This window comes from Argiope bruennichi, chromosome 10 (assembly GCF_947563725.1).
Source record: "Argiope bruennichi chromosome 10, qqArgBrue1.1, whole genome shotgun sequence".
Classification (NCBI taxonomy): domain Eukaryota; kingdom Metazoa; phylum Arthropoda; class Arachnida; order Araneae; family Araneidae; genus Argiope; species Argiope bruennichi.
Genome location: NC_079160.1, coordinates 33505411 through 33518875, shown reverse-complemented (window position 1 = coordinate 33518875; position 13465 = coordinate 33505411). Strand labels below are relative to the sequence as shown.

At 28.5% G+C, this 13465-nt stretch overlaps 1 protein-coding gene across 3 annotated transcripts in view; it reads left to right on the top strand.

Moving 5' to 3' along the window:
* Window positions 1-11718, top strand: part of LOC129988627 (probable cationic amino acid transporter) — a 225961-nt gene extending 214243 nt beyond the window's left edge. For all 3 annotated transcript variants that reach the window (XM_056096893.1, XM_056096894.1, XM_056096892.1), the window contains exons 6-7: window positions 8293-9382; window positions 11232-11718. In XM_056096893.1, the coding sequence (XP_055952868.1) occupies window positions 8293-9382; window positions 11232-11380 (1239 nt within the window). In that variant the 3' untranslated portion in view covers window positions 11381-11718. The remainder of the gene's footprint in view (window positions 1-8292; window positions 9383-11231) is intronic.
* Window positions 11719-13465: the final 1747 nt, after the last annotated feature.

The following is a 13465-nucleotide window of genomic DNA, read 5'->3' as shown; positions in this document are numbered from 1 at the left end:
GTTTAAACTGGTTAATGACTTAAATTAATTAAGACAAATAATGACTTAAAAATAACAATATTCTCACATGATAACTTGAAATTTGCTATCGTAGATTTCATTGAATTTTTTTTTGTATTTTTTTAGCAATTTAAACCGATAGTTTTTCTCTTTATAAAATATGTCGTAGTAGTCAAACAATCAGCAATGAAATTCTTTTCTTTATTTTAGAATTTTCTCTTTGAATGATATGAACTTCAATCATCTAATAACGATACAGTGTAGTTCATTTAATTGGGTTTCAATCATCTTTATAGAAATTTTGATACTACTAATCTGATATACACAATATTATATATCAACAAAGTCCTTTCATTAAATATCTTATTGAATAAGATATTTAATGAAAGAGATTAATCTGTATTTATTTAGGTGATAAATAACTTGAGCTCATCATTTCCTTTTAAAATATCTGTAAACATTTTTTGAATGAAAAAATTATATTGTCGCTAGAAAACTGCAAAATATACAGAAATCATACCAAATTGGTATACAAATATGCATTTCAATTTAATTAAGATTTTTCCTAAGAAGTGTTTTTAGAAAATATCATTTAAAAACATTTAATACTATTAAAAATTCATTATGTAAATAATAAAAAAATAAAGTAGCTTACCAAAGGATGAATGTAGAAACAGTTAGGATTCAAACTTTTATAAATTTTAGAAAGCTTAAAAATATTGAGCAATATATACATATTGCCCAAACTCGAAGCTACTGGGTAGTTTTGTACCTTAAAGCATATTGGTTGGTGTTGTAAAATAAAAATGGTCATTTGTAAAAAAAAAAAGAAAGAAACAGGAAGGGGGGGGGAATAATTCCACACTGCGGTTATACATTATAATCAATTTATATAATTATATTGAAGCCCATTACTTTAAGGTGTATGTACACACTTGAAACTTCGAAAATCGTTCAAAATATCGATTATTTTTTTTTATTGCTTAATAATGTTCTCTGATTCTTTAGCTTTCAAACGATATCAAGATGTTGCCAATATTCCAAATATTTCTCAAGTTATAATTATTTTTCTTGAGGTGCTTTCATTTAAAACTCTAGTTACGGTGTTTTTAAAACTCATTTTATGAAGAATGATATTTTTCCACTATGTTGCTTCATTCAAACAATCATAACTCAACAAGAAATAAACCAAATATATTTATTTATATATCAAAATAATCTGTATGAAATAGTGGATGTTTTGTGCCTCAATCAAAGTTATGTTGATAGAAATAAATTTTTTATAGCTGTTTAAATGTTAAAATTACAGAAAAAATCTCGCTTTTTCTATTCATCGTTGATGAAAAAATTGTAAAAAAAAACTATGAATTTTTATAACTTGATTGAGGCATACAACATGAAGACTAATATTAGGCATCATTTCCAACTATAATTGTGTGTCTGTACAAATTAGAATTTAAGATATCATGTTTCAAAAAATAGGCTAATTAGCTCATTAAATATTATTTAAATAATTAATAATTAGTGTAATATGGTTTTTTGCTCACTGAAATGAGTTTAAACATATATTAATAACCTACTGTGAAAAAACTGGATTTTTAACATCAAAATTTTAAACAAAATCTTCAAGTGTGTACGTACACCTTAAATAAAAAGGAGTATTAAAACTTACATTAGTGGTAATGTTAAATAATGTGTAGATTTGATTGATTAGTCTGAATTTTTAATACTTTTCTAGAAAATATTTTAAAATATTCATTTCTTTATATTATAAGTAATTAAATTCATGTATGTTATCAATGATTTAAATAAAATATTATCGAACATTTTAAAGTTTGAAAATACAATGGCATATTTTATTTTCGGAAAATATTTACTTATAAAAAATTCAGCTCATTCAGTAAAAATATTTATCTCAAATAGAAATGAAACTTTTAATTGAAAAAAAAAACTAAACATTTCTGAATAATTTCAATTGAAAATGCACATTGTGCTTGTTTATATTGTACTACCAAAAGCTTTAAACAATAAGTAACTGAAGCTGTAAAAGTAAAAAAACTATTTATATTGTTGCAAATAACTGAAACATCATAAATGCATTCTTTTCTAACTTAATTTTAATATACCAATATTACTATGGAAAAATGATGGAGCATTGTATCTTCCAAATTCGATTAAAGTAGCAATTCCCCAGTAAAATGTTCTTTATCCTGAAAGTCTCGCAGAAATAAAACCATATTTAGTTAAAAAAAAAAAAAAAAAAAACTACGCAGTTTTTCTTAGAAATGTCTGAATCCCTTATTAAATCTGGCATTTTTTTCCACTCATAAACTATATCTGACAATCAATTCTTTACTTTTGAAAAAGCGTTCTCCCTCACTATGCCTTTGAACGCAGTCCTTATTATCTACTCAAGTGATTTTAGGAAGAAAGTGGATTTTGCAAAAATAAATAAATTTAAAATAAAAGAAGTATGCACGAAAGAATTTTCTGATTACATTTTAATGCATGCAAATTGTATTCATTGCCGACAGAAGAGGAATATCATCCTACAATTTCATGGCATCCAACCATCACGGCGATAGTTATAATTTATCTTCTTTTAAATTGGGCTGAGTTACCTATTATTTAGATCGAAGAGTTTTTGAGCGCATCGCTGAGATTAATTAAGTTTAAGAAGCTTAATAGTTCCAATGTTTCCTCTTAAAATTCACTCCATGTTTCTTTAAAAGAACTAGTTGGTTTAAACTCTCAGAACTTTGCATAAGTTGAGCTTCGAATTTCTTATTAAGTGCAGTACTATAATAAATTGATGTCAGAAAGTTTTGCTTGCATTGAAATAATAAATTTATATTAGCTGTTTATTTTATGTATATACCTAATTTACTATTACTTTTTATACTAAACTTTTCTCAAAGAATTCTTATTTAAACATTAATTGGCAGCAGATTTTGAGGATTACTTTATGTAAGGGAAATTTCAATTCTGGATTTTTAGATTTTAAATAAACAAAACCATTATTATTGTTATTTAAATTTGAATTAAATTTCATGTTAAATTCATAGAAAAAACTAGTTAATCTTTGCCATTGTGTAGGGTAACTGGTTTTGAATAACTCACTTTTAACTGTTGAATATTTATAAAGAAATAATTTTATATGTAATAATTTATTTTTAAGGCTACCGGTTTTACTTGGCGGTATCCAGACTATGCCAAGATCTCTTATATATTTTGGCAATATATCACCTTGCTTGGTGATAAAACCCTTAAATCATAAAAATAAACAAGTACCGTTTTGAACATTTTTTTTAAGATTACATTTTGTTCTGATTAAGGTGTACGTACACACTTGAAGATTTTTTTAAATTTTAACTTTAAAAATCCAATTTTTTTCACAGTAGGTTATTAATATATGTTTAAACTCATTTCAGTAAGAAAAAACCATATTACACTAATTATTAATTAATTAAATAATATTTAATGAGCTAATTAGCCTATTTTTTGAAACATATCTTAAATTCTAATTTGTACAGACACATAATTCTAGTTGGAAATGATGCCTAATATTAGTCTTCATGTTGTCTGCCTCAATCAAGTTATAAAAATAGATAGTTATTTTTTTACAATTTTTTCGTCAACGATGAATAGAAAAAGCGAGATTTTTTCTGTAATTTTAACTTTTAAACAGCTACTAAAAATTTATTTCTATAAATATTACTTTGATTGAGGCACAAAACATCCGCTATTTCATACAGATTGTTTTGATACATAAATAACTGTATTTAGTTAATTTATTGTTGGGTTATGATTGTTTGAATGAAGCAACATAGTGGGAAAATATCATTCTTCATAAAATGAGTTTTAAAAACACCGTAACTAGAGTTTTCAATGAAAGTAATTCAAGAAAAATATTTATAACTCGAGAAATATTTGGAATATTGGCAACATCTTGGTATCGTTTGAAAGCTAAAGGATCAGAGAACATTATTAAGCAATAAAAAAAATATTCGATATTTTGAACGATTTTCGAAGTTTCAAGTGTGTACATACACATTAAAATGTGATGTTCTTTAAAATATTTTATATAATATTTTGAAACTTTTGGCAGATACCACGTTTTTCTCGAAAGTAATTTTTTTGTCATTTTCGCTTTTAATTAATAAAACATAGATAATGTAAATGAGCGTGCAGGTATGAATGCAATTAAACTAAATTTTAAAGAAAAAAATGCAAAATTACTCTTAAAGTAATAGAAAAAAAACCAACTTAAAAGCTAGATCGATATTCCATTAGAAATTTGTCCATATTCATTCAGATTTAAAATAATTCTGTGCATGAACAGGAAGAAAGCTTTTGCATTAATTTCAAAGTTTAAGTATCGGTACTTATACTGAAGAAAATCTTCTTTGATCTTACAAAAACTTCACAATTCCGATGTAAAAACAACGTAAAATTTTCAAAGATGAACCTCTACTCCCACTAAACAGGAAAGTTATTTGTATGCATTAAAATCTAATCCATGATTTTTAATGCATTTTCACTTTTTTTTCCTTTAACAAAAGCCTCTTTATTCAACAAAATTCAAATTTATGCAGAATTTTGTTCAACAATGTAAATTCAAAATATAACGTTAAAAGTAAAGGATGGGATTTGCGATATTTTTGAGCATTCAAAAAATCTTTGAAATTTTGAAAGTATTCCAAAATATTCCATTTTGTCCTGCTAGACGTAAGAATAAAATTCGAAAAAAAGGGGGGGTTATAATTTTTCCAATTAATATGATATTAGTATATCTTCCAGAATTTTTTTTCAAACTAAAGTTATAGCTTTTTAAAGCATACACTTGTTTCAGTTAATTGTATATCCATACCTTGTGTCTCAGTAATGATAAATAAATACTTTTTCCTCAACTCAATCCAGGATTTTAATTGTTCAATTATACTCACAAATTATTCGGTAGGCAAGACTGATGAAAAAAAATGCTAGTCTGGTTTGGCATATAAATACGCATATGAATGAGTAAATTATTATTTATAATTAAAACAAATATTTTACACACATATGATAATTCAATAACCGTTTAACTCACATTAGAATTTTCACAGAAATTCATTTTTTACTCCTTGATATGTAGTTAGAAAATATAGCACATTTAATACTATTATCTCAAAAATTTGAAATCTTTTTTTTCTTCAATTGAGCCGATGCATTCTATCAAGCTTACGGTTTACTTTTCAGGCAGATGTGATGGATCAGCTCCTTTAGTAGCGATTTCGTCTCTCAACAATTTTAAGACATGGCCTGTCACCTCTTTGCTACATAAATTCTATAACTAATTGGCCCATTCGAAATCTTATTGATTGACAAGATAGGAAATTCGTTCTAATTAATTGAACGACTCAATTAGGCTCTGACACTGTTTTATGCTTAGGTTTGAAAAGCAATGGATGCATTTTCTGTTTGTTTTCACTTTTGTTTTTATTTCTGACTTTTGTATTTGCTTTTTAAAATAAAGAAATATTGAAACCTAAAAACTTTGAGACAAGTCTTTCAATTGAACTTAAATCTAGATATTATTGCCTATTACAGGTTGTAAATAACAGGAATATTATATTATAAAAATTACAGGATGTATCATAATTAGTTTCCAAAAGGGATTTAATAACCCCCGAAAATATTTTATGGGTTATGTACCATATGCTAGACTTCCGTGGTAAGAACCATGAGCGCAATGGTTTTCTGTCCCTATCTGCCTATTTTTAGAAACATATTTTTACCTCCTCTTCCGGAATGATTTTAATTCTGAAGTCATGGTCTACTACATGTCTTCGAAATTCTGAGATCTTATTTTCGTCATTAACCTTTAACTCGGGATGTGCGGTCTGTGAAACTGCTAGCGATGGATTTTCAGTCACCCCTATTTTATTTTTAGCTCAATTGAATGGTTTGACCCTGTAGCTTCCTGTTTTGTGATCTTCAATACACGTGCACTTTTCAACCGATTTCAGCTAATGCTTTTTAAAATAATTCAGTTATTTCTTTGAGCGCGGTCTCTAAGAAATAACTGAAGTAACTAAGAAATAACTAAGGCTTAGCAGATGGCGCTGAAACTTGGGCCCCGAAATATCATCCAATTTACTGATCCTATTATGAAGCAGTGCTCCAGACACTTTTAAATGAAGCAGAAAGTGATTTTAGTGATAAGGATAATTGCACATAAGTGTTTTGGGATGAAAGTTCGCATTCAACTGATACTTATATGTATGTTCAGACATAATTCATTTTTCTAGTCATAATATATTTTGAAAAAATTATAAAATATATTAATTTACCAAGAGATATATATACAGAATTTATAAGTTGATTTTTATATTAGTTCTTAAATTGTATGTTTAAAATGTCTTTGAAAACCGTGCTGTGAAAGTCACACAAGCTGATAAAAAAGTGCCAATTTTACCCATTGTAAATTTTATTTTTCATATAATTGTTGAATTTTACATTATCTTGTCTTCTATATGCCTTCATATAATGTAAAAATAAATATGATTTAAAAAGTAATATGTTTTTTCAAGAATATTATTTATTGTAACATGTAATTTGAGAAGAAAATGTATGTTCCAACGCATTTAATTTTTTCAACGATAATATATTTTGAAAAATTTATAAAACATATCTATATATCAAGAAAAATATCTGCAAAATATATTTGCAGTTTTTCATACTAATACATTAATTTGAAAATTTAATTTGAGTGTAAATGAAATGCGGTCTCGTAGACCGCACCTCCCCAGTTAAGTCCTAAAATTTCACCTTCCCATTAAGGGTTAAATGTTTCCTTTAAGGAACAAGAAAATGTCTGCAGATTGTAATGTCAGAGGGATGGAAGATGATGTTGGCTAAACGCTGCCTCAGTGATAACGCACTGTAGGACCAGGCATTGTCATGGAAACAAAGCCAATTCCCATTCTGTTGTAAATGATGCCTCACTAGGGAAATAACTTCTTTCGCAAAACGGTTCTGTGACAAATTTGCCAGTAGGCACAACTACATGATGAATTAGGACTTCGCAATCGAAGAAAGCAACGAACATTACTTTGGAATTTCCAAACCGAATTCTGCAGAGGTCAAAACCAACATTCGGAGCGTAGTCGCCTACTTTCAAGGTATAATTCACGAAAACAAGACTCGTTTCTCGTTACTTTCAAATGGCGGAAAGCAGGAGCAACACTGTCGATGACTCCATCGTACAAATTCCCTTTCAGTTGTTTTTGCTCAACTAATAAATAGCGTAGAACGAATGTGGATCAAAGGTTTTTTCTCTAAGTCCTGCTTCGCAATTTACACACCTACTTTCTTATCAAAGTTGAATGCGTTGGTGCGTGTCCGAATCTTCAATTGGCGACCTAAATTTAGAGGCTCATTTTCAATGTTATTAACCATTGTGAGGGAAATCAGCCATTTTCGTGCTTCTCTCGGAGGCTTTAAACTATTCTAAAATGGGTGAAATGGTTAATGGAAGTTTCCTTGCAGTTTTACGCAGTTTAAAGTAAAATTTGATGATGATCTTCTACCATATTTCTACATTTAGACCCGTTTGATATTTAGACAACTATTTTAATACATTAAATGTAAACGGTACTTTTTATGATGTAATTATTTTAAATACCGATTGCATTCAAAATGCTATATATCGTTTATTTTTCTAATGAAAGAAATTTAATTCATAATATTGAATACTTTATAATGATTAACGGTTTTTACTGAAATTTCTTTTTACATTTAATATTTTTGAAATTAATTTATTAAAAATAAGTTGATTTTAAAAACTTTCATCAATTTATCAGTAGCAACATCAAAAAAGTATATCAAATATAGTATACTTTTAATATGCTTTTTCGTTTGCATTTAAAATTTTTGAAATTATTTTTCTCTAAATAAGTTTATAAACTGGTGAATGCAACTGGAAACATAATAAAGTATATCAAATATGATATGGTTAGGTAAGTAATGCTGACTATATAAAGAAATAATGGCCATTATGAATTGATGATCAATTTAATGAGCTTAAGGTTTGAAATGTAATTAATTTTATAGAACTCTTTCTTTAGTATAAATCACGTAAATATTTTTTATTATAGTTTTAATTTAATGAAGAAACTATTAACCTTTTAGTTAATACCAGTTTACGCTGATACTAACATACTTTATAAAAAAAACAAACTGTGTAAAATTTTCTTATATGATTGATCTCTGTTAGATGAAAAATATTTGAAACTTTTCTTATCTTTCTAGATATTTTCAGCTGCTTCCCTATGTTATTTTGCTTTCGTTGGATACGATGTGATAGCCATTTTCACCAGAGGTGTTCCTCATCGATCCCATACATTTCCAACAGTTGTCAGCACTGTCTTCATTGTGGGCTTACTTGCCGCCTTCTCCATATCCATTGTCCTTACTCTTTTAGTCCCGTTTTCCATGTTGGAGGCCCAAGCATCACTTCTACAGGCTTTTGATCTGCGGCAAGTAGCGGGCATGAAATACTTTGTAACCTTTGGAGCAATAGCAGGCCTCACATCTGCAACAACAGCATCTTTATTGTCACTCATCAAACTTATCCAGTCCTTGGCAAATGACGGTCTAATATTTAAATTTTTTTCGAGGACACAATGCCATTCTTTAATGGCTGCCCTCTCCCTGTCATGTCCACTATCTTTATTATGTGACATCAAGACCCTGATCCATGTCTTGGGAATGGGCACATTAGCTGCCTGCATTGCGGTAGCTGTTTGTGTCCTCTGTGCGAGATATGGTGTCGAAACCCAATTGGTGTCGCCATTAAATATGCTGGAATTATCAGAAGAAGAATCTGCAATCGATACAACGAAGAGTTTACAAGAACAGCATATGGACCTCAACGAGAAAGAGCTCGTCCAGGACACTATCCGTTCCAAACCTGGATATGGATCCATGCATTCAAGATCCTTATCTGTGGACTTCGTCGATGAATCCTACGTAACATGTCTGTCTGAACTGTCACCACATTGGACCAAGCAGGAGCCCAGCCACCGATCAGCAGCCACAGTGGCTGGCCTCATAGGGGCTGCTGTGCTTGTCATGCTACTGATGGGAGTGATGACACTTCACGTGCCTAGGCTGATGCCGAAAAATAAATGGTGGACAGAACTTATGGCCTGTGTCCTATTTCTTGTGATTGTCTGCTTTTCTGCTGCAATTTGTCGGCAACCGAGGCACAAGCCACGAATTAACAACAGAGTACCATGTGTTCCCTTTCTTCCATTATGCGCCATTTGGATGAACGTGCATCTTGTAGTAGGGCTTCCATACACAGCATGGCTTCTGTTCTTCATATGGTCTCTTGTTGGTAAGTCTATATATTTTTTATCTCTTTTTTATACAGGTTTTCGTAGATATGTGAATATGTTCCGGATAATTTTTTTGAAAAACGTTAAAAAATTGTAGTATTTTTGAATATTTGCATAAAAGAAGATTAAAACACCATCTATGAAACCAAATTATACCAGTTAAGTGCTTTTTTTTACTACAAGGAGATATAAAGAAAAAATAATCTAATTTAGAGGTTTATCAAATGATTTGCTTAAAATTTCGCAGATAAACATAATATCTAGTTCCTGAACTAAAAAATAAGCTTTATTTCTGCCCATTCTTTAAATATTGGCTTTCGACTGATACAGAATTCTCTAACTCTAAATATTGCTAACATGGACTTTTCAATTTTTATTTTTCACATTGTGGAACACTAAAAGAACCATAAAATATTTTTAAATAAATAGATTAATCAATCTCCAGTTCAAAAATTTCAGAACATATTGAGAAACTATTTGAACAAAAAATATGATTAGATTTTAATTTATGGAGATTTTCGTAAGAAAATTCTATCATTTTATGTTTAAAAAATATCATCTAAATATGTAAAATAACAATAAAACGTAAGTAAATGCAAATATAAAATCAGCTTAACTTACCCAAAGTAGACTTAGAAATAAAATTCTAACGGTTTTATAGAGAATCTTGTTCAAACATGGAGATTCTAGTTAGTAAAAAAATCCTAGTTTCGGTAAAAATTGTCTTTTTAACATAGTCATCTACCTGAAATTCAATAATTCGTAAATAATTGCAATTATCACAATCTTATTTAGAAATAGTACCAGCAACAATTTGATGTTACTTTAATTGCATTCTCCATTTGGCAATAAAAGAAAAGTAATTAAAAGCTTATTTGCCTTTTTTACCTATCGTTTTATACATTTCTTCCTTTATTTATGAAAGATAACCAATTAGTTCATTAAAAATATATTTAAGAAAACAGTGAAATTGTGTATGGTGTATATCAATTGATGTTTTAAATGAAACATATTCTAAATTACGTAAAAGAACAATAAATGGAGTTATTTCCTACTAACTCCCTCAAATAACCAGCTGGTTCGCCGAAAGTATCGATTTCATTTGATTTCAGATAAATCATTTTTCAGAGCACCATGTTCATGATTCCGCCAAAGTGTTTGACATTGAAACTGTGCTATTTTATTTGTCGTAGTTAAGCTCTGTTTATGGTGCATTCCACTTTTCTAATGAAGACAGTTAGTACCATAACATCATGAACTATTAAAATCGTAAATATCCATTTCGTATATCTTCTAAATTTTGCGATACTGTAACTTCACTTTTTTTTATTTTATTTTGTAGAGTAAACATATATATTGAACAGAATCTTCTTTAGCTTTTAACAATGGAGGAAAATTACACGATTATTTTATTAAACAATGAAAACGGTTTGAATTTCCGTGGAAGGCTTTTGTTTGAACCAAGCAAAGAAATATTTTTAAAAAATTACCATTATTCAGATAAAAAGTTTTATTAGAAAAATTGGTAGCTGTAAGTCAAACTGTCCAACCTGTAGAACGCCAACAGACACATATTTATCCTTTTTATTAGTAGAGACGGAAAGATTAATTCAGAATAGTTACAAAGTTTTGACATTTATCAGAATATACAATTCATTTTCACGTCTGCTTTTATTAAAATGTGAAATCGAAATAATTTATATTGTGGTGATATGGTGATACTTATTAAAGCATTCTATAAATAAGTTCATAAAAATTGTATAGTTGAATTTTTCGCAATAAAATTTCTTCAAATCGGAAGGGTATATAAACTACTTTTTGAATGATATTTTTATTTATTTTTCACAGGAGCTTTACTTTACCTAAGTTATGGAATATGGAACAGCTCAGAACGTCAGTTCCAAGATCTCCAAAATGTCAATTTGTTGAACGTGAACGATGACTGTAGTGACTCTGACAAAGACAACGTACAGCACAATGACCACTCAACTGAATGATTGCATCTGGCTTGACATTCTTAAACAACGTTTCACAAAGCATGCTGTTGTCATGTTATATTTATAAAAACTATGTAACATAAAAAATCTTTCATCAAATCTTTGTCCAGCGAACAATATCAGGAAGAACAAAGTGTGAGAACAAAGAGTGTTAATGAAATTTCTTATTGAATGCGAAGCTCTGAAACATTGAAATTCTGGAGGAATGTTAATTTTTTTTTTGCATTGGAATTATAGTCGTATTTTGTTATTACATTAAATTTATATTGAAAAAATTACTAAACGCATTTGGGACTATTTGTTCCTATTCAGAATAAATGCAGCGTATTGGATTGTTTGATTATTGCGCGACTCGGATAAGTTCAATACCTAATTCGTTTAGTAACGCGCCAAAATTACATTTCTTTTCACAACACATTATTGTACTTAATTATAAAAATTTATATGGAAAGCTGTTGTCCAGTTTTCGTAAAATATGACGATGCAACAACCAAACAATTACGTATAATTCAAGCTTTGTATTGAAATTTACCATGAATGTAAGAAGATATTTGTTCCTAGGAAAATGAAAATATGCAAGAAAATTAACACAATATGTAGGGGTTTTTTTCTGTGGAAGTTTAAAATAAAGCAGTTAATTTCTTGGAAAAGTTCTTAACAAATTATTTAATTCGTCGAGTTTTTAGGGTTGGAAATTTATTTTATGAATACTTTAAATAATAGAATATGTTTCTACAAGAAATAAAATGTTTAACAATTCTTTTTGTTTAAAAAAACAAGCTAAGTAAAGTAATTACGCTTTTAAAGATTTTTTTTAAGAGCATGTTTTAAAATCAGGAGAATTTTACCTTGTATTCTTATATTACACACACACACACACACACACATATATATATATATATATATATTCTGAAAATGTGTAGGATTTATGCGGCGTTTTTTTCAAAAGTGCGCATAAGAAATAAAAGTAATAAAATTTTTTGTTCATTTAAATGATTCAAAGATTTTACTCTTGTATTAGGACAAAACTTCTGATAGAGACACTTTTAAACAATTTCTCACTAATTTAATAACTACATAATTTTCAAATATTTCAAGCTTAAAGAAACATATACTAATAAGTTTTCTCTTTTTATCGTTTTAAAACAATAAACTGATAAGTGTTAGTTTTTACAGAATTTCTTCAGCCGTTTGCATTAACTACTGTAATAATTTATTGTTCCAGACTTCAATGTTACAGAGTTAAACAGAAGTTACCCATTTATGATGTTAATGCACGACTTCCAGTACTGTAGTTGCATTGTATCATATATTTCATTGTGTGTTTGTTCTAAATGTTACATATATTAATAGTGTTTTATAGAACTTCGGTACCACTCATAATATATTAAACAAATATAACTGACTTCGTGTATAATTCATTGATAGCCACTTGAATGAAAAGAAGTTTCTTTTTATAATAATGCTGTCTAATAAGAAGCATTTCTGGGGGAAGATTATTTTAATGAAAGGAATAAAATATATCCCAGATTTTAAAATCGCTATTGTTTTATGTTTCTCTTCTTAATACATTGAAAAGTGTTTTCCAACATATGGTCAGTAAAATTCTTTAGTCAATATTCTGTCCTAAGACCAGAAATTAATCATTTATTATTTTATTGATCGCCATTTGTTAACTATTTGATTTTTGACGTTTATGGCAAAACCGAAACTTATCTTCTTTTATTGCTTTAAAATTAGTTACAGTTCCTAGATGGATCTAACTCTATAAAGACTTTTCAAAAAATGTATCCTTTGGATAAAGTAAAATGTCACTCACTAAAATAACATTCTCTCTTCATCTTGAACCAGATTTGATTGATGCATTTAGCTTTATGATGACTTCTTTTCAGTACATTGGAGAAAATATTGCAACACCTAATCTAAAATAAAGTTTAGATGTGGATTAAAAAATGAAATACTAATTTAAATCGACATTATAGAATAGATTAGTCCGATATACATACATCTAAATGATATATCTGTTTCTAATATGCAATTAATAGATGATTAAAAACTAGAAATGGAAAACGAAGTAACTGATCT